This window comes from Pipistrellus kuhlii, unplaced genomic scaffold (assembly GCF_014108245.1).
Source record: "Pipistrellus kuhlii isolate mPipKuh1 unplaced genomic scaffold, mPipKuh1.p scaffold_m20_p_12, whole genome shotgun sequence".
NCBI lineage: Eukaryota > Metazoa > Chordata > Mammalia > Chiroptera > Vespertilionidae > Pipistrellus > Pipistrellus kuhlii.
Window position 1 is genome coordinate 15,428,734 of NW_023425427.1, and position 25,620 is coordinate 15,454,353.

Genomic DNA, 25,620 nt, shown 5'->3' on the forward strand with positions numbered 1-25,620 from the left:
CCGGCGCGGGGGCGGGCCCTCCGGCTTTCCCAGCGTCCCTTCCGCTCAGAGACTTCCGGTGCGGCGGACGTCTCCAGCGCTCCTTCCTACGTCAACTCCAGGCGGGGCCTGCGGGACCCGGGGTGGTGAGCGGCGTTAATTTTTAGGCGGAGACTGTTCAGTGAAGAAAGATCTAAGAAAGGATCTGGACAGGCAGGTACGTGCTCACCGAACTGCCACTTCCGAGCCTTTGCCTCCCCGGGAAAGCCGGGCGGAGAGATCGGGCCTTGCCCACAGCGCCATGTTGGTAAATGGCACCATTCATCCGATTGCTTAATCCAAAAATGCTGGTAGGAGTCGTTCTTGGGTCCTTTTTCTTCTCTTCCTACATAACAGTGAATCTGGAGACCCTGTCGGCTCTACTTTCAAAACAAGTCTAGAACCAGGCTGCTGCACTCCCTTAAAGCTCTCCTTTGACTTGTCACTGCAAACTCCGTATCATTACTTCCTCTCTCTGTACTCCAACCACTCTTTCTTCCTGAACCTCCAGTAAGTCAAGCTTGTTCCCACTTTAGGAAAGGATTCTCACTATTAACTTTGCCTGCAGATCTCTGCTGCTAACGTCATTATAGGTTTCAGCTCAAACAGCAGGTCCTTAAGTGGAGCCTTCTCTGGCTGCCCAATCACTTTTACTTCACACACTGTATTTGCTAACGTTCAGCACCTCCTGTGTGTCAGGCAGTGCTCTAGAGTAGGGTTGTCGAACTCAATCAGAGAAGGGGCCAAAATCTAAAATCCAGCCTAAATCGTGGGCCGAATGGTTTACTGAACAGTCATAAACTGTCATTGTGATGGAAACGCAGCAGAGTGCAGTGATGACAGCGAGGTGCGGGCCACATTGCAAGGCCTGGCGGGACGGATTTGGCCCGCGGGCCTTGTGTTTGACACATGTGCTCTAGAGGCTGAGGATGCAGAGGTGAACAAAGGAAAACCCCTGCTTTCTTGGTGTTGGTGACCGATCAGGAATGGACAAATAGTGCAATCAGAGGCTGTGAGCCAACGGAATGTAGTAAAAAAAGATTAGAGACGTGGTGGGAAGGGCTTTGTAAGGACGTTGGAGTTTGAGTAAGTTGAGAAACCTTTGGAGACTGGTCTAATTTTTTAATAGTTACCTTCCTGGCTCTTACATGAGGAGGCCAGTTAGTTTCCTTCAATAATTCACTCAAGAAATAATGGTGGCTTGAGTGGGGTTGGTAGTGAAAATGATATAAAGTGATGTGATCCGATTGTATTTCAAAAACAAAGTTGGTAGGTTTTTCTGGGGGACTACGAGGTAGTGTGAAAATATAAGGAGTCAAGAAGAAGCCCAAATATTTTTTCTGAGTAACAGAACGAATAGAAATGTCATTTTATGCAAGTAAAGAAGACTGGGGAAAAACAGTTGGTTTTGAACAGTTGCATTTGAACAACTGTCCAGTAGACAGTTGAATATGTGAATTTGGAGATATAAATTGGAGTCAGTTAGTATATAGTATTCTCAACATCAATTTCCCTTTATTTATATAGATTGCTTACCTTTTTCAAATATTTAGAAAAGTTGAGAAAATTATGAACTCCCATGAATTTTAGCAATCAGCTTAAGCAATTCCAACTAGTAACCAATCTAGTTTCACATGTATTATCACAGTTATTCTCAGGAAATTTAGTTTTTAAATTCTTGGGACTAGATGAGGTCACCTAAAGGGTGAGTGTAGATAAAACCATTCAACAATTAAAGTTTGGGATGGAAGGTAAGGAGAATCCCCAGCAAAGGAAATTGAGAAGTTTCATGTTTCACTGACAGTTTCATGTTTTTAAATGTGTTTACTTATTTAGTGTCTCTCTTCTCTTACTTGAATATAAGCTTCAAAAATGAGCAGGGAGAGTAACTGTTTTCATTAAAACCGGCATCTGCAACACTATTCTATGTTCTGGGCATAGAACAGTTAATGTCTAAAGGCAAAACTGAAAAGGATTTAGAGTGAGGGAAGGCCATTTTGGGGTGGTGGGGAAGGTATGAGTGGAGACTGTAAGGCAGGGAAGAGCATGAGTCATATGTGGAACTAGGCAAAGCCCGTTGTAGCCAGAGCAGGTTATATGAGGGAGAGTGTTGTCTGCGATGAGCCTAGATTGATAGAAGAATTAAGGATTACAGATTCCTTTCCAGTCCTCTCTACATCCCTGCAAGATAGGTGCTGTCATCACATTTTAGAAATTAGGGAATTAGAACTCAGAAGTTTAATATCTTGCCCAGGTTCACTTACTTGCACTCAGCCACACCGTGATCCAAAGGCAATGTCTTTCCCAGCGTTTCATGTTGCCTCTTTGTTACCTGTAACATTTGCTTTATACAATAGAAGAAACAATGTGGTGTGTTGGTTGTAGTGTGTCCATTTTGAGAAGATTTGGCCACAGTAGCAATTTGTATATTTATTCTGGCTCACTGGTTTCTCTTGGTAGTTATTTCTTCTAAGAAAGGGAATTTGCATAGCTCAACCATTTAGGGGACAAGAAAAGAACGAAGAGTTTATAACTGAAGTTATTAGCACACAGCTTGGTTGTACGGTGATTTTTTGGTATCAACTTACCGTAAGTTCGCAGGCATTTGCCCTTTTTGTCAAATGCTACTGCCTCAGACTTTACCTACGCTCTGTGTTTTAAAGATCCCCTCCATCACCCTGGCTCCTTACTGTTTATTTGTTTTCATAGTCTCTTACCATCTGACTTTTAAAAAAATAAAATTATTTGCTTACTTTCTGTCTCTCCCCATTGGAATGCAAACTCTAAAATATATTGCATTCACTGCTATATCCCCAGTATCTAGAACAATGCCTGCTAAATATTGTAAATACTATTTATTGAATGAATGAGTGAATGAATGGATAGCTTGGGCTACTGGGCCGATGCTCATTTGCATGATTGATTAACTTCAAGTTTACTTCAAGTAGGAATCAAAGACTTGGACAATGTTGTTTCTCCCTTGCTCACTTCCTAGGAAATAGTTAACTGAAAGGAATCTGCTGCTACAACCAAACCAGATGCCTTCTTCAACTTCACCAGACGAAGGAAATGACCTGGAGGCCTGTCTTTTAAGATTTTCAGACTTGGATTTGAAAGACACAAGTATTATCAATCCCAGTAGCAGTCTTAAAGCAGAGCTAGATGTCAATACAAAGAAGAAATATTCATTTGCGAAGAAAAAGGTAAAATTGCTATTGATGTTTCAGGATCATTTGTGTGTAGTTAATGCCAGTAGATCAAGGCTGTCCTCCAGGGAGAGGAGGGATAGTGAGACAGTAGGCTGTTGTCATACTCGAAGTAAGGTCTCCTCAGCACCATTACCAGTGATCTTAATTCTATGCCAGGCAAAGGAGACTCGTAGGCAGGGTGTGGCTTTGAAACACGTGTGGTGAGATACAGATCCTAGACAGATGGGCTGGATTCCTTTCGCCACCCTGGGTTATGGGAAGAAACCCAGGAGACCAAGTCACAGGGAGAACAGACAGGCAGTAGGGCAGCTGCTATCTGAGACTCTTGTGATCTGATCCAGCTGATATAAAGCTTACTAATAAAACTGTTACTCTTCACGTTCTTCTACCGAATAGTAGAAACTAGAAACCGCTGTGAAAAGATAATAGAAGAAATTTCACTGAGGCTTCCTTAGCCTCAAACCTAAGGTTATTTCACAGTGACAATTTGAAATGTAATTGCAGGCATTTGCCCTTTTTGTCAAAACCAAAGAAGTTCCAGCACCGTCTTATAAATGCAAAGAAAAATGGTGGAAATGCTGTCAGCAACTCTTCACGGGCCCCACTAGCATCCATAGACACGTGGCAACACAGCACCCTAATGAGATTTGGCACCAGACTGCTTCTGTTCTAAAGCAGCTCGCTGTGGCATCGAGCACCTCAGAGAGCCTTAAGTCTGCCGACAAAGGGGACCCCCCGAAAGAGTGCCTTACTCGAAACCGTGAAGTGTCTGCTTGGCTCCCTGACATTAGTTGCTTTAGCCCTGATGAGCTGATAAGGTAAAAATTTAATTCTGTACTTTTGCTTTAATTTAAAAAATGTTTTTTCAGCCACAGTGAGATATCACTAAAATGGCAAAATCTTAAAGGCACAGAATTTCTCTACAGGCCTAAGCAAGGGTGATAAACATGTATTGTGTGCAATAGGTTTTAGTCTATGCAGTAGCAGGTACCTACGCAGCTGGTAATGTTGCCAGGTTTCTTGAAAGCCATTCTGCATCTTATCTTTAGGGAAAGGTAAAGAACAGAAAATTATATTTTCTAAGAAAATAGGAAGGCCCAGGTACATTAATGATTCCTCTACCCTGAATAATATCAGAGATTAAAAGGTTTTTTTGTTACCAAATGTGGCTTTCTGAGTTGAATATGCTTTAGAAAGGATGTTAATTTTTAGAACTGAGGCATAGGATTAAGAGGTTTAGATTCTGCTAACTCTAGAGAACGGATTTCTGGTTTGAATTTGGTGAATAGAAAATGTCCAAGTCTGATATAATTTTATCACTAGTATTTAGTGCCAAATTCACTTTATCAGAAAGAAAAGAAGAAAGGAAGAGAATTGAACTTGGAGTCAGACTTGAGTGAGTTGCTAAAATTTGTTGTGCCTTCATTTCTTCCCTTTTAAAATTGGAATAATAATGTCTGCCCTGCCTATCATACAGTATTGCTGTATGAGTTCTATAAAATGATGATGGTACAAGCACTTATGAACTAAAAAGTGCTTTATAAATGTGGCCTCATTTAGCTATGGTCCTGCATTTCAAGGAATTTGCTTTCTAGTTAGAAAAACAAAGAAAAGGGCATGAAACAATTAGCAGATGATATGAGACTGATATTGAAAGAGGGAAAAACTGCCTGTAGGATTTCTCAAAGGTGATTTCAAAGAACAGCTTCAGAGCACACTTTTAGGAAATGCAGCTTATTTTATTTCTCCAATTTTACAGATGAGGAAATCAAGGCTCAAAAATGATAAGTGACCTGCCCGAATCCCACAAGTTAGTGTAAGACAGCACAATGCAATAGAAAGGATATGGGTTCTAGTGTCAGAAATTTGGTGTTTTGAGTCCTGATTGTCACTTGTAGTTGTCTCACCTGTAAGGAATTGACTTCAGTTTACTTAGCTATAAAGTACAGATATGTTCTTCTTTAGAGCAAATACAGACAGATAGGAGTTGCTTCTCATTTTAGGAGAACAATAGTAGGAGCAAAGGCAGGCATGAATTGCTCCATTTAGGCCTTCCCTGCCATGCGGCCTGGTTATACTTGATGAACTTGGGCCAGTGATTCAGATGCCCTTTCTCTGTGGTTTTCTTTTTACAGTGGTGAGGGCAGTGATGAAGGAGAGGTGCTACTTTATTACTGCTATCGTGACCTGGAGGATCCCCACTGGATCTGTGCCTGGCAGACAGCTCTGTGTCAGCACCTGCACCTCACAGGCAAGGTAACATGTTCTTCCACACCCCACCCTTCACTAGGCTGCTCTGGCCTCCAACTTGGATTGCAGAGGCTGTGCTCTTTATTTATTTATTATTATTTTTTATTGATTTCAGAGAGGAAGAGAGAGAGAGAGATAGAAATATCAATTATGAGAGACAATCACTGATTGGCTACCTACTACACATCTCCTACTGGGGATCGAACCTGCAACCCAGGCACGTGCCCTTGACCAAAACTGAACCCGGGACCTTTTAGTCTGCATGCCAATGCTCTATCTACTGAGCCAGACGGGCTAGGATAAGGCTGTGCTCTTTACAAAGAGATTTGCTGTTGAGTTTTTAGAAATTAGCAAACTCCTGTGAAGCATATAAATAGAATACTAAGTAGCTATTAACATGGTGTTTTATAAGAATATATAATGGCATAGACCAGGAGTCAGCTAATTTTTTCTTAAAGAGCCAAATAGTAAATATTTTAGGATTTGCACAGAAAAACGACTCAACCCTGCCATTGGTAACATGAAAACAACTCTAGATAAATAGGTAAATGGATGGATATGCCTGTGTTCCAACAAAACTACATGCAAAAGCAGGCATAATTTCCCTTGGCATAGGGAAATGTTCTCGCTTTGGCACCTAGAAAAACATGTTATAGAACTGTGCATAGAGGTGTGATTCCAAGTTTCTTCTTAATTTTCCTAGAACATGCCAGGGCCTTTACCATTTCCTGGTACTGACATTTGCAATTTTCTTTCCCTCTAGAATGCTTTTCCCTTAGATCTTCACATGGCTCATTCCTCACTTCAGATCTCTGCTCAGATGTTATCTCCTCAGAACTCTAATCTGAAGAGGTCCTTCTGTAAGCCTCATCACTTTCTATCCCTTCTAGTAAAAAAATTTACTATCTGAAAGTATAGTCTTTAATTTGTTAGATTTGTCCCATATAGAATGTAAACTTCATCTTCATCTTCAAGAACTTGGTCTTAATTGATGTATTGTCAGCGCACAGGGTTTAGCACATAGCAGACAGTGTATGTTCAGAGAATGTTGAATAAAGGAATGAATGTGTGTTTGTAACAAAAGCACAAGTGTGTGTGTGTATAAAGATGGAGAGTAGTAGACATCAAAATGTTAATTATGACTCTACCAGAGGATTATGAGTGGTTTTTCTTTTAAAAAAATATCCTTAATGATTACATATCTGTACATGTATATGTATATTATATATTTTTAAAAATTTAAAAAGTGAGTTAGGTTTCCTCTGGGATATCCTCTAGTTATGATGCTGTACTGTCTATGGGTAATATTTCCTACTCATGTTCCAGGTTTTCATTTGCTTTGGCAATCATTTGATCAGTCAGCAACATTTCCCACATCCATGTTTGCTAACAGATAGTGGGCTGAAAGCTTCATTCATTTCATCACCCAGTCCTGCCATTTCTACCTCTAAAATGTCCCTTGACTCCATTCACTCTGTCCTCCATTTCCACCACTTTAGACCAAGCCTCACCCTCTTACCTGGCCCATTTCAATAGTTGGCAAACTATTCTCCATTCTATCCCTGCCTGCCATTTAATCTAGCCTGTACAAGCATCCAGAATGATCTTCAAAGGTAGATAAAATCATATTAGCCCTCCTCAAGATTTTTCAAAGGCTATCCAGTGCATTTAATGTAAAACCCACATTGTTAACATGCCCTTAGGTTCCTGCATAATTTGGACCCTTCTTACCTTCTTTCCGCTTATCTGATACCATTCTTCTTTCAGTTTCTTGGAGCCTACAAAGTCATTTTGTGTTTTTGGGCCTTTTTATAAGAAAAGTCTTTAAGGAACTCTCCCATACTAGTACTCGGTTTCTCCTGTGTGATTTTCCCTCAATCTTCACTTCTCAAAGAGATCTTTCTTGACCTTTAATCAATTTCATTTTTCCAAATATACTCTTATAGCATCTTAGTTATTTTTTATAGCGCTTGTCAGTTTGTAACTTTTATCTTAATATCTGTGACTATCCCTTAGTCTATAAGCTCCAAGAGCACAAATACTGTATTTTTTCCCAATCCTTAGTTCTTAGTACAGTTCCTTGTGCATAGTAAAAAATTTAGTAAACATTTTTGGAATGGATACATTTGTCACAATGTCTATTTAGAGAGCATCTTAAAAGGTGGGCATTCTCAAAGTAAAACTGAATGTACAAAATAAGAAATCAATCTCTTTCCTTGGTTTAGGGGCAGATTTTTATTCTTGGACAGCCTGCGGTGAACTAACAGTGAGGGCCCCTAACCACAAGGTGGCAGCACCTGTCCAGACTATAGGTCTAAATTCTAAGGTTTCCATGATACATGAAGAGTTTACTGAGAGAGTTTTCTGCTGGTAGATTTGTCAGGATGTTGGCATTTAGGTAAAAAAGAGGAGAACTTGAAAATTCTGGAATTATGGAAGGAAGCTTCTTGTCCCTATTGCTATATATTCATTCCTGGAAGATACATAGGGAATGCATTGGAGACTTTGGAAAGGAAACATTACAAGATTGATAGCCAATAAGATCTGATTTTTGAATCCCAGATCTACACCTACCAACCTGTGCTCTTGGACAAATTACTTGATTTCTCTGAGTTTCTGTTTCCTTTTCTGTTGGGGATTATGACATCTACCTTTCAGGAATATATTATAAAGCTCCTGTATCATAGTAGGTGCTCAGTAAATGCTAACTGTTGTTCTTCATCTCTGAAGTTTAAGGCCTTTCTCACCAAGGAGCTACTTTGAAGATTTCTGTTAAAGAATCCTAGTGATTGAAAGTCTGTCGGATGAGTTTAGAGAGTGTTCTGCCCCAACTGTATAGGGAATGGATGAGCTTGTTTTTATTTGGGTTTTGAGATTTAAAATAATAGGAAAGAATATACTAACCTACCCAAAAGACAGTTACGTACAAGTATGTGCCTCTTCATCATATCTGTCACAGTAATGACAGCTTCAGGGTACAATTCCTGACTCATACTGGTTTAGCTCTTTTTCTGTGTAATCCCTTAAAAATATACAAGTTGAATCATCTAATCAAAAAATTCTCTCCAAATATGGTTTAGAGGGAAGTTTCAGGTTTAGTGTGAGAGTAGATAGTTAATATTACTTATAATAAAAATAAATAATGTTTACACTTTAAACATTGATCTGTCAACACTGTTAGACATACACAGCAATGGACATAACCTTTTCATAAGTTCATTAAAACAACAAGTAGTAAAAATGTATTATTGTATTACTATTAATTGCAATAGTAATAGTTATCTGTTTTAAAATAAAGCCTACTAAATAGTTTTGTTAAATTGGAAAAATGTGTATATATAAGCTGGTACTAGGTATAGTAATCTCTGCAGATGGTGTGTACTTTGACTTTCTTCTCCCAGCCAAGATCAGGCTCACTAGGCTCCAGTACTCTCTCAAGAACTGGATGTGACCCAGAATGCTCATCATGGAACTCTGCACAGCCACTACTAGTGAGCTGGCGTAAATGAATCCCATTTATATCCATGCTCTAAAAGAATTGAATCAAGTGTCTCAGCCAATGAAGTATCATCTCTGGGCCCTCAAAATGGGGAGCCTTTAAAAATTTTAAAATTCTAATGCATTGGGAGGTATCACTGTTATACAGGAAGTAGTAATACTATCGGGCCTTAAATTACCTTTCCAGAGAATACCATGATATAAGTGTTGCACTTTTCTCTAGGACCCTCTAAAGATGACACATCTTTAAACTCATCCAAGGATTTTGTAGCACCAAAACAGCTAATTTTGCAGGGTCCTCAGAGCATTGCTTCTTAAGGCAGGGGCCTTAGTCCAAACTCTAATGTCTCCTAACCAGTGAAGTATTTTAAAAAGAATACAGATTTGAGAAGCCAGAAAACCTCAGATGTGGATACACATTCATTTGTTCAATAGATACATATTGAATGCCTACTATGAGGCAGGTGTTTTAGGCACTGGTTATGCAACAGTGAACAAAACAAACGCTCCTCCTGCAACTTTGTAATCCAGTGGGTGGGTTTGCAGTGGTGGCTTTCCCCCAAAACCACACAGAGACGCATTCACCCCATTCCCAGTCCTCAAGTGTGCTCTGTGCTTTAGAACTTGGGGAGTCTCTCCCCAGCAGTGGTTTTCATTGTTCTCTTTTTCCTTTTTATCAAGGTGAAGAAATCGAGGTTCAAAGAAGTAAAACAATTTCCTCAGGGCACTTTGCAAGTAAGGGGCAAAACTGAATCTTGATTCTAGATCTGCTGACCTGGATTAAACTCAAAATGTGGTTCTCTGACCATTGGACAACGGAGTCCATAGCAAATGGGGCTTTCCAGTAGTTACATTAGTTTCATGCTCTTACTCAGCACACATTGACCAGGTACCCCATCTGAGCTGAGGGAGTGCCGTTTTAGAAAACACAGGTACCTTTGTGGTAACACTTTGGTGTCCACAGCAGTGTCTTTGTTTCCTGTTCAACTCACTGATACACTTGAGCCTGTTCTGCCCTGGGAAGATTTTAACTGCATTCCCTTTCTCTCGCCATCTTGTGTCTCAGGTGCGAATTGCTACAGAAGGAATCAACGGGACAGTTGGTGGAAGCAAATTGGCCACCAGACTCTATGTGGAAGTCATGCTTTCCTGTCCATTGTTTAAGGATTATCTGTGTGAGGAGGATTTTAAGGTAAGAGAAATTGAAAAGGAAATGGCTCTAGAGCCATGCCTCGATGCCTCTTCCTGTTGTAGGTTATGAAGAGAGCGCAGTATAGAGAAATAAGCAGTGCCAGGAAACTACCCTTCCTCGTTACCAGGTGACAAGGTAGTGTGTTAGAAGGACGTGCTGGTTCCAGTTCTTCCACTGAATCGCCATATGGTCTTGGACAAGTTAGTGTCCTCTCTGGCCCTCAGTGTCCCTTCTTAAAGAATAAGGTCGATACAATCTAAATTCTGAAACTTAGATGCATTTGCTTATTTGGGAGTCTGCCTGGCTATCTCGGTAAACCTGGAATTATCAGGTCAGTACTTCACACAGGGAACAAGGTTGCTCTTACAGCTCAGGTGCTTTATCACAATAGGTGGTAAAGGTGGTGGGAAATACCTTGGTAGTGTTAGTGCTGGTGGTGATAGATAAAGAGAGGTCATTGCTCCAGGACAGAAGCTGGGATGTGATCTTACATGTTGAAATTGCTCAGCCGTGTTTCAATTTTAAATGCTATTGCTATAGAAACACCTTTCAGTGTAACATTTCTGAACATGGTAGATATGCAGTAAATAAGACCAAATATGAGAATTATTTTATAATACCATAGCTGTAGTATTAAGAAGTCTCAAATTAGAAAAACCTGTTTTAATGGGAAAAGGGAATTATGGCCTAGACTGTTCCAGAAAACTCAACATTATCTGCTTTGTTTCTCATTGGCTAGACCAGCAAAGGAGGAGCTTGCTGTTTTCCAGAGTTGCGTGTTGGTGTATTTGAAGAAATTGTGCCTATGGGGATCAGTCCCAATAAGATCTCCTATAAGAAGCCCGGTATGCTTGCTTTTAGAAGGACAAAACAATAGAGAGACAAATGTGAAGGATAGACACATCAATCAGCTAGAGCCATGAATCCTTCCATTAAAATAGCTGTGGGGTGGCTAACATTTGGGTCATTTGATGCTTAAATTGGTCTTCTCTTTGGAGATTCCCCCTCAGAATGACTTATTCTTGGTGACGGTTTGGCAAGAAGTTGTTTCCTCTTTAAAGATAGCAGTGTAGGAAGAGTGCAGTTCTTACTTGTGAATAGTTTATCAACTAATTGTTTGGTTTGATTTTAGGAATCCATTTATCCCCAGGTGAATTTCACAAAGAAGTAGAAAAGTTTTTGTCTCAGGCAAATCAAGAACAAAGTGATACTATCCTCCTGGACTGCAGAAACTTCTATGAAAGCAAAATAGTAAGAACCAGAATTGAGTCCCCACAATATGGCATGTTCCCCAGGGGGATGTGTGTGCCCATCAAGTCACATGGATCTCTTCCCACTGCTAGCAGCTTCAGAGAAAAACCCAAGTCTTTCAACTCAGGATCTGATGAGAAAGCCTAAGAAAATATGAATTACAGACATATTGGCAAATAACGTGCGTTCTGGCTCCCATGTGCCTACCCTTGACACATGTCAAGGATCTTGTAAACTTTGCTTTGGGCAGCCTCTCCAGTTCCCCTGAAGACTGGGAAGGTGACTCACAGCTCGCCAGCCATGTCTGTTAAGTTCCAATCTTAAATTTGAAAGGTTTAGTGTGTGGGATGAGAACAGCAACTAGTTGGTGGTTCCTTGCCAAGGAAGGTGGTGGGGGAGGGGAGGGAGTGTGTGAAAGCATACCAGGTATACTTTTTCTTTTTTTTTTTTTAACCATTTTCTTTCTATCCCACATTGTAGGGACGCTTCCAGGGCTGCTTAGCTCCAGACATCAGGAAATTCAGTTACTTCCCTAGCTACGTTGACAAAAACCTAGAACTTTTCAGAGAGAAGAGGGTACTGATGTATTGCACTGGGGGCATCCGTTGTGAGCGGGGTTCTGCTTACCTTAAAGCCAAGGTGAGTCGCCCTCCTTGGGCACCACCGGCCTGGCCGTGAGGAAGGCATCGTCCACAGCATGTGTGGACTCCCTCCCCCATCCTGGCAGCCAAGTGTTCCTTTTCCCCTGGTATGGTTTCAGCTTCGAGTTTTAAGTACAAAACACGAAGTTCTTAAATCTTAAGATGTGAAAAAAGCTCAGCAGTTTTAGAAACTCATCAGGTACAAACGGGAAAGATTAGTTAACGTTTCCCTTTGCCTAATACTTTTGCTTGATCCTGAGAAGAGCAAATTCAGTAACATTACATGTCCCAACAGGTGTCCGTCTATATTTAGGGGGTGACAAAAATAGTTGAGCTCCAGGATCTGGAGAGTGAAGGCCCTGACTGCTGTCATCACCCATCGCCCCCTCCCTGCAAGCAAGATCTGGCCAGTTGCTTCCGTGCACCCTTGGTCAGCAGTTTCTCAGTGGCCTGCAGGGGAGCCAGGAGCTACCCTTGGGCATCCTCACCACGTGCCACTCCTCTAGAGCTTCTTCCTGACCTTTGCTTGTCTCCTGAATCTCCTGCTGTTTCTCCACACATAGGGCGTGTGCAAGGAAGTGTTCCAGCTCAAGGGTGGCATCCACAAGTACCTGGAAGAGTTCCCTGACGGTTTTTACAAAGGGAAATTGTTTGTTTTCGATGACCGTTATGCCTTGTCCTACAACAGTGACATAGTGTCAGGTAGGTCAGCACAAGCCTAGAACCTAAACTCACGATCAGGCACTCTCTGTATGAACCAGGCTGGAAGACAGGGAAGAATAAAACTGGGAGATGGAGTGCGTGGCACCACCACTGCCCACCAGAGCTGGAGATGTAGCGGCACAGCAGAGCCAGGAGGCCTGTGCTGGGATCCTGGCTTCACCATTTACCCGTTAGACAAGTCCTAAAAGTGGAGATAATGTCCCTTGCTCTCTGCCTGCTCAGCAGTGAACTAATAGGCTAAATCAGAGTTCTTCACCCGGGGTCAATATGTGTGAATTTGGATAGCAATTTATTTTCATAACCTCTCACTAAATGTAACACTACCATCAATTATGAATATAAGCAACAAATCAGTAGTATTAGATGTGCCTGTGACTTTGTCAGTAGAAATCAGTATTTTCATAGATTACAGTTGCTACCTATATCTTAAAATAGTATTTATGTTCATCATTGCTTCAAAATGGAAAGAGCTATTAGGCCTACTACTAATTCTTATTATTGAATATGCTAATATCTTACTATAGTCCAGATTTTTAAAAATATTTTAATGTTTTATATTTCTATATAATTGCATTCTTTTGTCATCCTATGTAGATTACTTTATGCATTTAAAAATATATATTTCTAAGAGTTCATACTCTTCACTAGACTGCCAAGTAAATCCGTGGCACAGAGGAAAAGACTCCCCTAGTTTAGATGGTCTGTGGACACATGTGGTCTTGCGCTTTTGCTTGGTGGGTGGGAGCTGGACGTAGGGCCAAGGCCACAGGCAGGGGTGGCCACAGGAAGCGGTGGCCACAGGAAGCGGTGGCCACAGGAACTGTGTGGTTTGACTAGTTTTGAGTCCACACTAAAATGTGGTATCAAACGAAGGCAGTCTGTGGAGAATGGAAATAGTCCTTTAGCAGAAGGGCTCTTGATGCCACAGTCTTGAGCAGGAAAGGTCACAGGCAGACATCCCTAGTGGCTATTGTAGTTTCTAGAATCGGGATCAGAGACAGATTGCATGACTATTCAGATAATAAGATAGGAGTTGGATTATTCTCTTTCCTTCTTTACTTTAATTAGTTTGGATAGTCTTGTGTTTGTGTCTGTTATTGAAAACATCTGATTTGGAGCTAGGTGGAGTGTAAACAGAAGAGAGAAGGACTATAGGTACCTTAGATAAGCTAGGTAAAGAGACTTTGAAGAAGGATGTTACCAGTGGTAATAGGAGTCAGTAAGAAAAAACTCGCTGAGAAAGTAGATGAGTTTTAGGAATCCAGTGGCAAGTGTCTGTTAGCAACAAATAGCAGGAGAACCTCAGGCCTGGGGAAGAGGAATGCAGAGTTGAGTCTAGATGTGGGAACATCTAGGTATGTTGTCTTCCCGTGAAAAAGGGATTGATCTAAAGCACATATGTCAAACACAAGGCCCGCGGGCCAAATCCGTCCCGCCAGGCCTTGCAATGTGGCCCGCACCTCGCTGTCATCACTGCACTCCGCTGCGTTTCCATCACAATGACAGTTTATGACTGTTCAGTAAACCATTCGGCCCGGGATTTAGGCTGGATTTTAGATTTTGGCCCCTTCTCTGATTGAGTTCGACACCCCTAATCTAAAGGAAAAAGACTGCTGACCAAGAGGGTGGTTGGCTCGCCTTGAAATAGTTAATGAAAGAGAGAAGCATTACTATCTGTTTCTAAATGGGAAAAGGGAAAGTGGATTGGTGAATGCTGGAATCAGGAAGACAGTTTCTGGAAGCAACCTCCCCCCCCAAAGAGTAGGGATGAGGCGTGTTTCTTGTTAGAAGATAGGAGACTTACTATTTAGAAAACTTCCCCAGATGCAACAGGATATATTCGATTCTAATGAGCTAAGAGTTATATTTAGGAACTGGAGAAGGGCGTGTGTTTATAACAAAGATTGTTCTTCCGTCCCCAGAATGTGCATACTGTGGAGCCCCATGGGACCAGTATAAACTCTGCTCCACTTCCCAGTGCCGCCAGCTCGTCTTGACCTGCCCCGCCTGTCAAGGACAAGGACTCACAGCCTGTTGTGTCACATGTCAGGACAAAGGGAGCAGGCCAGCTCCAAGCCCTACCCAGAACAGCTTTAAAGAGGAGTGTGACTGTACAGCCCGACGGCCACGCATACCCAGTGAACTTCCACAGCAGGCGCTCCCCCCCGAGCCCAGAGCCGAGACCTGATGCTGCTGAGGACGCACCCTGCTTGTGTGAGCGGCACCAGCAGCATTTCCCCGAGGCTTCACAAAGCTAGGTTCGAGGCAGCCATGTATTTGGGAATATCCAGGCCGCTGCAACAGAGAAATGGGGAACTTGGGTGCTGGCCAATGACCCTGTGGCAAACTGGTCACCTATTGGCCACTTATACTTCCTGAGAGGAGAGAAGAGGGAGTTGGTGCTGACCACTTACCTGAGACATTCTGACTCAGAAGGTGCTAGAGCACAGGAAAAGGTGAGCTGTGTGGAGCCTGGCAACCAGGTCATGCCTTTTCTGTGCAAGGTGTCAGGGCTGGTAGCAGTCATTTTTCTTGTCATCATACCTGTCTGTCCTGATGGCAAAAGTGTGAAAGCTGTGTCCCTGGAAGTAGACTCCTTGGAACAAGTCCCATTGGTCCCTTACCACTCACCCAACCCTCACCTCAGCTCTGTTAGCCTGTGTGCACAGACCGGGATCTGTAAACTACGGCATTTGGCCCATCTGCTTTTGTAAACAAAGCTTCATTGGAGGAGCCAAACCCATTTTTTATTATAACATGTGATTTAAGACAGACTTAAGTATTTACAACAGAAAAGTTATGGCCTGAAAAACCTGTATTTATTATCTGGTTCTTTACGGAAAAATTGCCACCTTCTGGTCCAAATCAACAGCTCGACTGATGGAATAGATGGTCATAAAGATGTGGCTCACCTTCATTTTTTTATTGATTTGGTTTTTAACAGAGATCTTCCCCTAGTAGTCTCTGCTTTCCCTAGCAGCCACCACACTTTGCTTTTAAGTATTTTCTTTGAGGGATTCAGATTAGCTTGATGACACGTGTGGGCAGCTTTTACACAAGTGCCTTCGGATACAAGACATTCTGAGTGAGGTCCTTCAGCACTGCTGTGGTTTCCCGGCCTTGTCTGGTATGTGTCCCTGTCATACGGGTCCCCAGAAACACATACGCAGCCATTCATAGACCAACAGGTTTAATGTTAAATTGCAGTTTCCAGTGATGCAGAATACAGCTCCACTTGTTTCAAGGAGAAGCCGGTGGTGCCACTTCTGGGCCCATCTGCAGCCTCGTAGACACTCTTCCACCTCTGGTTTCCCTGCACTGTCACGGCATCACAGTTCATGTGTAAGACTTTTCCTTTCTCATCAAAAGCCTCTGCTCAGTGCTCTGCAGCAGTCTGTCAGCTCTTTGGCCTGGCCTCTACCAGGAGATTTGTCCTATCACTCATGAATGTAACTTCCCAAGCAACAGAAATACTAGCTCGCCTGGCACTGTGGTATGTTAAAAGGCACAAGGGCACTGTGGCTTCACTTTTTTGCTGGATCCCAAGAGGTGCACATGATGTTAAAGGAATGTGGCAGAGATACCAAAATTACGTTTTCAGAATCGTCACCTTGGGATAGTTTGGCCAGGGTTTCCTATCGTTACTATCTGGTCTTCCCCATTGGCTTTCAGAGGCTTAACTTTTTAATTAAGATTAGCAGTGACATGTCTAGTAAGTGCTGCCACAGGTAGTTGTAAGTCTGTCAGCATAGACTGGGAATTTACCCCTCTAACGTTTGACTTCAAGTAAGCCATTAGCCCACTGTGCAGTACAGGAAGGTGTTTTCAAGTATTTGGCCACAGGGTTTCATATCCATCATAAGGTTAGCATTCAATAAAGGAAAAAATTCTGACTTTGGTGTTAAGTTACAAATAAACCCCAGATGCCATAACACTCAAGAAGCTGTTTGTTGCCTGGGATTAGTAGACAGGATCGTTTTTGAAACTTGGAATTTCCTCATATCCAGCAAAAGGAAGCTCATGTTCTTTGACTCCTGGCAGAGCACAGTGGCTTCAGTCTTTCTGTCTTTTTTTTTCTTTTTTTTCCCTTTAATATATTTTATTGATTTTTTACAGAGAGGAAGAGAGAGGGACAGAGAGCTAGAAACATTGATGAGAGAGAAACATCGACCAGCTGCCTCCTGCACACCCCCTACTGGGGATACACCCGCAACTACGGTATAGCCCTTGACCTGAACCGAACCGGGACCTTTCAGTCCACAGCCTGACGCGCTATCCATGGAGCCAAACCGGTTTCCGCCTTTCTGCCTTTCTTGAGGGGAAAAATTGTGTTCTTGATCCAGTAATCAATTTGGCAACTTTAATCTTGAGGTTCTTTGATTTAAAGGAGGGTTAATAAAAAAAACAAAACAAAAGAAACCTACCCTGTTCTGCTGGCTAAATAGCTGAGATCAAATTTGTAATAAAGTATTGTATAATGCTTCTATACCGTGCGGAAGAGTGTGCTGTTGGTTCGTGCGTTACGCATAGTCAGTACCCCTGAAACACCACATAGCAAGGCCACCAAAACCAGGCGCTTGGGATAAGTCACTGCTGCTGCAACGTCATCTTCAGGAAGATCTGCTGGTCCAGGGGCTTCTTAGTTTTTAAACAATAACCAGATGGAACTTCTGTGACTAAAGAAAAACTTCACATTAACCATAGTTTATAAAATTTCAACTGTAACCACTAGTTATCCTAAAACCTTTGTGCATAAAGAACTGAACCACCAAAGGGTTTGTGCTGGCATTCTGCCTTCTGGCTTCCACTGCAGAGCACAGAGAATCAGTAGGACGTGTCCAGTTCAAAGGCGTGGTCATCACCGCCACGCGCTAGACTCCACTCCGGCACTTGGGAATGATGGGCCCAGTCAAGTCTGCGAGCCTCCTCTTCCTCACTGGAAAGGAATGGAGATGAGATGTAAGCCAGTTGTCCCTGTGCGCCAGGAACCACCTCCGGGGCTCAGAGCACTGTGAGCTTCTCACTAACTCTTTGGTTAGCAGAGTCTGAAGCCAGTTTTTAAACGATAGTTATGAGTAGGTTGTATAATGGCCCTCCAAATTGTCAGCGTTCACTGATGAGGGTCTGTGGTAACAGAGTCATTCATAAATTACTTCTATACCGCTGACCTAAGATCTAAAACGCCTTTCTCCAGCTCCACTATTTTAACTTTACGTACAGAGGCCCTACAGCTGAAGATCCCTAGTCCATGTCAGATAAGGGTTAAGTCCGTCTTCTTAAGGAGACTAGGGTCTTCACTGCTGGGTGCATTTCCCTTGGCTTTCTTGGAGCTCCTGGCCTCCCTCCTCACTATATAAGCAACAGTGTCTACCCTAAGATGCACCTGCATTATCTGTCCCCTCAGGAACCCTGACATTTTCTGAGATGGTTTTAGGGGAAGACGATTTGGGGTGTGCGTGCCAGTGGTGCTTGTTAGAAAGGTCTTTTATTGAGAACACAATAAAAGCAACGTTTCCTGGAAGGGATGTTTTCTGGTTTTAAACATGTTACACCCTCCCCCGACTCCAGCCTTCCCTCCCCACCTCCACCCCCGGACTCCCTCTGTCCTCGTCCCACACACAAAACTGTCTTAACTTGGAGGCTGCAATTCAGATTTAATTAAGTTTAGAGAACTTCAGCAGCAGATTTACAGGACCTGACAGCCAGGCTTAGCCTAGGTCTGAGCTATAAATAGCATGGCGATAGGACTCATCTGAGATCACCACGGGAAAATGTAGCCAGGGACCCACGGCTCCTCCCAGATACCACTGTGCCCAGGTCCCTGCTCTCTCCCAGGAGCACAGGTGGGAGGGGTCACAGACACACCAGGCAGGAGGGGCCAGGCGAGCTGCCTGTCTGCAGGGGCTCTGGCTGACCCATGGCCTTGGGGGCCGACATGCCCCCAGGAGGGGCCTGCCTGCCCAAGCCACAGGCCAGGAGCCAGCACAGATGCAGGCCACAGCGAGAGGAGACTGGAGAGGCTCACAACCACGGTGGCTGGGTGGGGCACACAGGAATATTTTATGATGAAAATATTCAGCTGGAAAACACAGAAGCCTGTCTGATTCTTTGAGGCATCAAGAGTGAGAGGAAGGGACTGTGTTGGAAAGAAAGGGTTTCTCTTTCACAGAATTCTTTTTTAAAGGAGGATTTCCCTTTTTTCTGATGCACTGTCAGAATCAGAAGCATTTCTTATCTACCACAATTAGCAGATGGCCGCAAATTTTCTTGTAAAGCTAGAAATCCTACGTCACCAAACTAGCGCTCTGCCTGTTGTGTGTGTAATCACCGACCCCAATTCTGCTCCGATTCCTCCTGTGGGGAACCCCAAGGGTAAAGCTGCACCGTCTCCGGGGTAATCCAGAGGCCCATGTTGATCACCCCTCACTCCTGTCCAGGAAAATGCCACAGTCCGGCTTCCCACCTGCTTCCCTCACCAAACTCTTCAGGTTGGCACTGAAGAAGCCTTTTGGCTCACAGCCTCCCCTCCTTTACTGAGTCCCATTCCTTGTGAACACCTCCCATACCTGCCAGTCATCCTGCCTTTGCCTATGCTGTTCCCTCTGCTTGAAATGCCCTTCCTCCCTTCTCAGTGAGTTCCCGTTTTCTGTTCTAGGCCAAACTCCCCGTAACAGTTCCTCAGTCCTCTTGGGTCCTTCGTCTCTCCTGCCCTGCACACTGGTTCTGCACACTGGTTCGACCTCCTCGCCTTTGCCCGTGCTAGTACCCCCATCAGGAACGCCTCCTGACCTCCCCCGGAATCTCTCTTCCTTTCCAGGCTGGCTGAAGGCCCACCCCAACCAGGATGCTTTATCTAGCCTTTGTCCTCACAAATCATTTCCTCATTTTATTTGGATACAGTGTGCAGGCATACTTGAATTTTCAGGCCCATCTTTGAATCATTTCTCCCCTAAAAGGTATAAAGGTTCTTGAGTCGGAGAACTAGTGTTTCTGTTACCCCTTACGTCACCGAGCACACGCTCACTAACCACTGGTGTGACTTGACTGAGCCGCTGCCTACAAGGGCAGCCTGACCCAGGCTTCACTTTCTCCACAGGGAAACGGAGGGATGGGCCTGAAGTCCTTCCAGCTCAGGCACAACCAGGAGGTCCCTGGTGCTAGGAGTTGGCCCTGGATTTTGGAATCACAGCCTCTCAGGACTGGGAGTGTCCTCCAGAGCATTGCATTAAACCTGATTTTGGTGTCTCACTTACACCGCCCCCCCCCCCTTCCCTGCAGCAACCCTGATCTCTAGTCATCTGGTACCTTCCTTCCTCAGAGGAAAAAAAAAAAAAAAGACCCCCCAGACCATCTTACTACTGGAAGACGCGAGCTGCTTTAGCCCTGAGATAGGCAGAGGGGCACCCCCGAAGCTCAACCTAGGCTGGGCGGGAACCTGGGAGGCTACTGATAGCACAACGGAACTGAAGGCTGTCAGTGCTCCCTCTGAAGCCAGCTCCCAGCTGGGCCAACAGAGTTGAAATGGATGGCCTCCCTCAACAGTCAACTCTGTGGCACCATAATCATCGCAGTTCTTAGTTCTTGTTGCTAGTTCTTATTTTATTTCAAGTCGGGGCACTTCAGATAAACTAGGACACTGGTGCATTTTTATTTTGTTTGTTTTATGCGCTTTCCTGGACCTGCAGCTCTAGGAAAAAGTGGTAAGTGGTGCGAGTAATGACTGACCAGCCTCTGGGCTCTGACGGCTTGAAGAGCAAGAACCTGCGTCTTCAACACCAGGGGCCGATGGGGCTTTGACCAGTGTTTGCTGAAGGAACGAACTCCATCCGCAGTGTGTGTGGCTCAGAGGTGATCTAGGCAGACGTTCTGCAAGCGCCTGCCTTGTGCACACTCATCTCCAGGCATTCACCTCGCCTGAGGTCCATCACCCGGCGCTTCCGAGTGAGGCTCTTTGTGTTTTACTGAGTGTTACAAACAACAGCTGCCTGGAAAGCAGGTCTGAATTTGATGAAAAACTCACTGGATCCATTGCTCTTTAGAAAACATATTTCAAAATTCAACCTCAGAGAGCAACTTTTTTTTTTTTAACTCATCACGCTGCCATCTCATCTGTAATAAGAATGACATAATTTGGTTTTTCTTCTTCCTGCCTTGTGTCTAGCAAATGCATGACTAAATATAATTATGTTTACGTATTAGGCCTACTCCTTTTCTTGGTTGTTTTTTCTTCCAATTTTCCTATAGCCTTTTCAGACACTCTCTTTTTGGGAGACTCTATCAAGTTCCTTTAACAGCCAGCAGGAACACCCATGAATGACTACACACAGAGCTGGGGAACAACTGGCATCTGGAAAAGTCAGGGATGGACCTCACTTTTCACTCAACTGACTAATTGGGTGTTTGCTCACAAGAAAGATTGTGACATTTTCTTTTAAGAAAAGAAACTATACCTTTAACTGAGATTCAACTACTGTCACCTGTTTACTATGACGTCAACATTTTCAACTTTTATTTTAAAAACAAGGAGACGTCTCCTAGGCTTGGGGCTTTGGTCATAGTGCTGGTTGGGGGCTGTAGGACCTACCTGGGGCTAGAGCCAGACCGTGACAGGACAGAATTCTTGAGATCAGGGGGGGGTGGGGGTGGGGAGAGGGCCCAGCCTCGGATCCCTGAGACAGGCTGCTCACAGCCCAGCGAGGAGACAAGGCACAAACACTCAAAACGAATGCCACCAACGTGAGAGTCGGAGTCAGGCTCACCACGAGGACCCCCTGGAGAAGTTATCCATGGAAATTCCCCCAGGACAGGCGGGAGGGAGCACATTTCCACTCACCAAGGTCGTTGTTGCTCATCATGGCGTTGGAGGCCCGCAGCCGGGGCCCCTGCTGGGTGAAGTGGTAGCCGAATTTCAGAAGCGTCGTGTTTTTTTCCAGCATGCTCACGATCTCCATTTCTACTTTGTTGCCCAGGGGCTGGCTCTTTGGTCAAGAAAGAACGATATTCACTGCTCATCCCATTTGCCAGGTACCTCTCCCTTCTCTACCCACCAGCAACCCTGAGTGGTGGGCAGGGATTTTATCCCCACCCCCCAGAGCAGGAAATGGAAGTCTGGAGCAGGTGAAAGGTCACCGCCGGGAGGAAATGAGCTGGGATTCGAACCCAGGCCACTGGACGCCTACGATAGTCTTTCCTCTGGCCCACGGCAGCATCCTAGAAGGACTGAGCAGAAAGATCTTCACATTATCTAGTCCCAAAGAAATTAAAAAAATCCTGCTGCCTGGGCTGTTCCCCATATTAATTAATCCAGGATCCCTGGGAGTGAGGCTCAGGTGTGCGTGGCTTTTCAAACTTCTCAGGTGACTCCACTGTACAGCCAGGTTTGCTAATCAGTCATTTAGACTCATCTGCAATTTACAAACGAAGAATCTGAGGCTGAGAGAGGGAAAAAGATTTGTCCAAAGTCACCCGGGGGGTGGGAATGCCAGAGCCAGCTTCCTTCAGCCTGTTATGTCCCTTAACCCCAGAGCTATGTGATCATCTGACAAAGATGAAAGAAAGGAAAAACCCTTTAAGATTTACTCTTGGAAACTTTTGAATATGCAAGGTAGTATTATTAACTCTAATAATCTTAGTCATGCTGTACATTACACCTCTATGACTTATTTTATAGCTAGAAGTTTTCACTTTAAAAAAAATATTTTTATTGATTTCAGAGAGGAAGGGAGAGAGTGAAACATCAACGATGAGAGCAAATCATTCACCGGCTGCCTCTCCCTACTGGGGACAGAGCCCGAAACCTGGGCACGTGCCCTGACCGGGAATCGGACCATGACCTCCCGGTTCGTTCGTCGATGCTCAACCACTGAGCCATGCCTGCAGGGTGAAGCTTTCACTTTTTGACCCCCTTCGCCCATTTCTCCCCCTGGACCCCCGTCCCTGGCAACTACCAATCTTTTCTCTGTATCTGCCCTGTTTCCCCGAAAATAAGACAGTGTCTTATATTAATTTTTTCTCCCAAAGTTGCGCTAGGTCTTATTTTCAGAAGATGCCTTATCTTTCCATGTGCTAGGTCTTATTTTTGGAGGATGTCTTATTTTCGGGGAAACACGGTATGAGCTTGGTTGTGTTTGTTAAGATTCCACATATAAGTGAGCTCATACGGTATTTGTCTTCGACTTATTTCACTTAGCATAAGGTCCTCAAGGTCCATCTATGTTGTTGCAAATGGCAAGACTTCATTCTCTTTTTTTTGATTGAATAATATTCCAGTGTGTTCTCTCTCTCTCTCCCTCTCTCTCTCTCTCTCTCTCTCTCTCTCTCTCTCTCTCTCACACACACACACACACACACACACACACACACACCTTTTTATCCATCCATCCATCGATGGGTACTTAGGTTGCTTCCATGTGTTGGTATTGTCAATTGCAGTGAACCTAAGGGTACACACTACATCTTTTCGAATTAGTGTTTGTATTTTCTGAGAAGTGGGATTGCTGGATCATAGGGTAGTTCTATATTTTTTTCAGGAATCTCCATACTGGTTTCCATAGAGGCTGCATCAATTTACATTCCTACCAACAGTACACAAGGATTCCTTTTTCTCCATGTCCTTGCCAGCCTATGTTATTTCTTGTCATTTTGATGATGGCCATTCTACCACGTGTGCAGCAATATCATCATTATCATGATGTTTAATGATTTTTAGCATCTTTTCATGTACCCATTAGCCATCTGTGTGTCTTTTTGGAAAAACGTCTATTCCGATATCCTGCCCATTTTAAAACTGGACTGTTTATTAAACTTTACATTTAAATAATTAAAATTAAATAAAATTTAATATTCAGTTCCTCCGTCGCACTGGCCACAGGTCAAGTGTGCAATAGCCACTGGCTGCCATGTTGGTGCCGCAGATACGGGGCATTTCCATCATCACAGGAAGTTCTTGTGGAGGCGCTGTCCTAGCTTGTGAGCCCTCAGATGGCACAGAGGACCCAGGATCTCTAGGTCAAGGTCACGGAATTGAATAGAATGGAGGAAACAGGAATAGGCTCAATGCCTAGGAGGGCTGAGATGATACATCGGCCCAGTATCCAAAGAGACAAGCGTGGAACTGTGGTTGGAATCTTGACAGAGAACTCTCCCAGGTTATTCTGGGTTCACCAGAGCTCGTCTGGGTTCAGATGGGGCTGAGCTGCTGACCGGGGCAAGCAGAGGGCCACTGGTGGAATTCCACCAGACTGTCTGGCAGGGCTCCTGAAAGGGCTGGGATGAGCCCTGGCCTGTCCTCAGAGGACTCGGACCAGCCCTGCGCTCTGGCTGGCTCGGCCTGGCAGCCCATCCCCCGCCTCATCCCCTTTTTGTAGCTGGAAGCTTGGCCTCCCCTTGCGGGCACTTGCTGGGAGAGCACTGAGCAAACTCACAAACTCAAAAACTCATGATGGCCTAGTCCAGTGGTTGGCAAACTCATTCGTCAACAGGGCCAAATATCAACAGTACAATGATTAAAATTTCTTTTGAGAGCCTTTTTTTTTTTTTTTTTTTTAAACTTAAACGTCCTCTAGTGCCACTTCTTCAAAATAGACTCTCCCAGGTCGTGGTATTTTGTGGAAGAGCCACACTCAAGGGGCCAAAGAGCTGCATGTGGCTCACGAGCCGCAGTTTGCTGACCACTGGGCTAGTCCGAGAGAGCACAGAAGCGCAGGTCCTCCCTGACTGGAGGGGTTGCCAGGGCTGCTTCTGCAAAGCTGGCACTTGAGGTCACTCAGTCCAGAGTACAGAGCACCCCAATGCAGACTGCGGAGGTGGCCGGGCAGGCAGGAACGAGCACCCCGTCTTAGAGATGAGTCAACGGAGCCCACGTACAGATGGAAGCTGGACTGTGCTCCCTCTGCTTACTGACAGAGCCAAGGCTTGACCTGGGCCTGGGGCCTGAAGGACTTCAGAGGACCCTGTAGGCCCACATTCTCAAACTCGCATCCGCTATCCCCGAGACACACGCAGATGTCCGTGTGAGTGTGTGTGTGTGTGTGTGTGTGTGTGTGTGTGTGAGAGAGAGAGAGAGAGAGAGAGAGAGAGAGAGAGAGAGAGAGAGAGAGAGAGAGAGGAGGTACAGGATTATTTTAGATAATTGTGGCCAATCTTTCTCGCATGTTAATCTTGGACCCAAACCACTATTTTTACATTAAGGAGTGAAATAGAAAATATGCCTGAATCTTAACAAGCTTTGTACTTGCTTCATTCTCAGGCCCTCCCCTTTTCTCCAGGGACCCTGAGACCAGAAGATCTCGATCGTCGCAGAGATGAGAGAAGAGGCCATGCGGGTGAGGTTAGAACGGAAACTCTGGTGCTTACTTAGTTTTCAAATACTTGTTAGTTAGTGATCACTGTATGTCATAAGCACCTTACATACGCTAACCAGGAACCTATGGAACATGTACTATTGTTGTACCTTTCATCTTACAGGTGAGGGATCTGAAGAACAGAGGGATTAAGAAATTCCAGCTGAGTACAGAGCTAGGCAGGTGCAGACCAGGATTTGAATATGGGTGGCTTGCTCCTGAGTTGATCATTGCTAAATTCTGGGGAGTAATTTGTTACACAGCTATAGATAATTGCTGCACACACGTAATATTGAGGTGTGGGGGGAAACAGACGTAAAGGAGTACATGCATGTGAACCCATTGATCTGACGCTTGAGAACAGGCAAAACGTATCTCTGGTGACAGAAAGCAGGATGTGATTGCATCAGGAGGGAATTGATTGGGAAGGGGTGTGAGGGAGACTGTTGGGCTGCTGGAGGCATTCTGTCTTGATCGTGGTGGGGATTACACAGGTG

At 44.2% G+C, this 25,620-nt stretch overlaps 3 protein-coding genes across 6 annotated transcripts in view; 1 reads left to right on the plus strand and 2 right to left on the minus strand.

The window, feature by feature from the left end:
• Positions 1-6,449, minus strand: part of NCBP1 (nuclear cap binding protein subunit 1) — a 44,622-nt gene extending 38,173 nt beyond the window's left edge. The window contains exons 1-2 of the mRNA XM_045579974.1: positions 6,435-6,449; positions 3,594-3,600 (exon numbers count right to left, since the gene is read on the minus strand). Of these exons, the coding sequence (XP_045435930.1) occupies positions 3,594-3,600; positions 6,435-6,445 (18 nt within the window). The 5' untranslated portion in view covers positions 6,446-6,449. The remainder of the gene's footprint in view (positions 1-3,593; positions 3,601-6,434) is intronic.
• TSTD2 (thiosulfate sulfurtransferase like domain containing 2) lies at positions 45-15,620 on the plus strand. 2 transcript variants are annotated; one of them, XM_036433258.2, is made up of 10 exons: positions 47-196; positions 3,014-3,221; positions 3,732-4,045; positions 5,363-5,483; positions 10,042-10,167; positions 10,907-11,012; positions 11,300-11,418; positions 11,899-12,057; positions 12,623-12,761; positions 14,705-15,620. In XM_036433258.2, exons 2-10 carry the CDS (start codon positions 3,057-3,059, stop codon positions 14,968-14,970), a joined length of 1,515 nt encoding a protein of 504 aa, XP_036289151.1. In that variant the 5' UTR covers positions 47-196; positions 3,014-3,056; the 3' UTR covers positions 14,971-15,620. The 2 variants fall into 2 exon arrangements, with proteins under 2 accessions (XP_036289152.1, XP_036289151.1); XM_036433259.2 differs by lacking the exons at positions 5,363-5,483; positions 11,300-11,418 and having other exon boundaries at positions 45-196.
• A 1,470-nt stretch (positions 15,621-17,090) lies between these two features.
• Positions 17,091-25,620, minus strand: part of TMOD1 (tropomodulin 1) — a 71,702-nt gene continuing 63,172 nt past the window's right edge. For all 3 annotated transcript variants that reach the window (XM_045579976.1, XM_036433260.2, XM_045579975.1), the window contains 2 exons: positions 21,616-21,760; positions 17,091-17,718 (listed from right to left, as the gene is read on the minus strand). In XM_045579976.1, the coding sequence (XP_045435932.1) occupies positions 17,654-17,718; positions 21,616-21,760 (210 nt within the window). In that variant the 3' untranslated portion in view covers positions 17,091-17,653. The remainder of the gene's footprint in view (positions 17,719-21,615; positions 21,761-25,620) is intronic.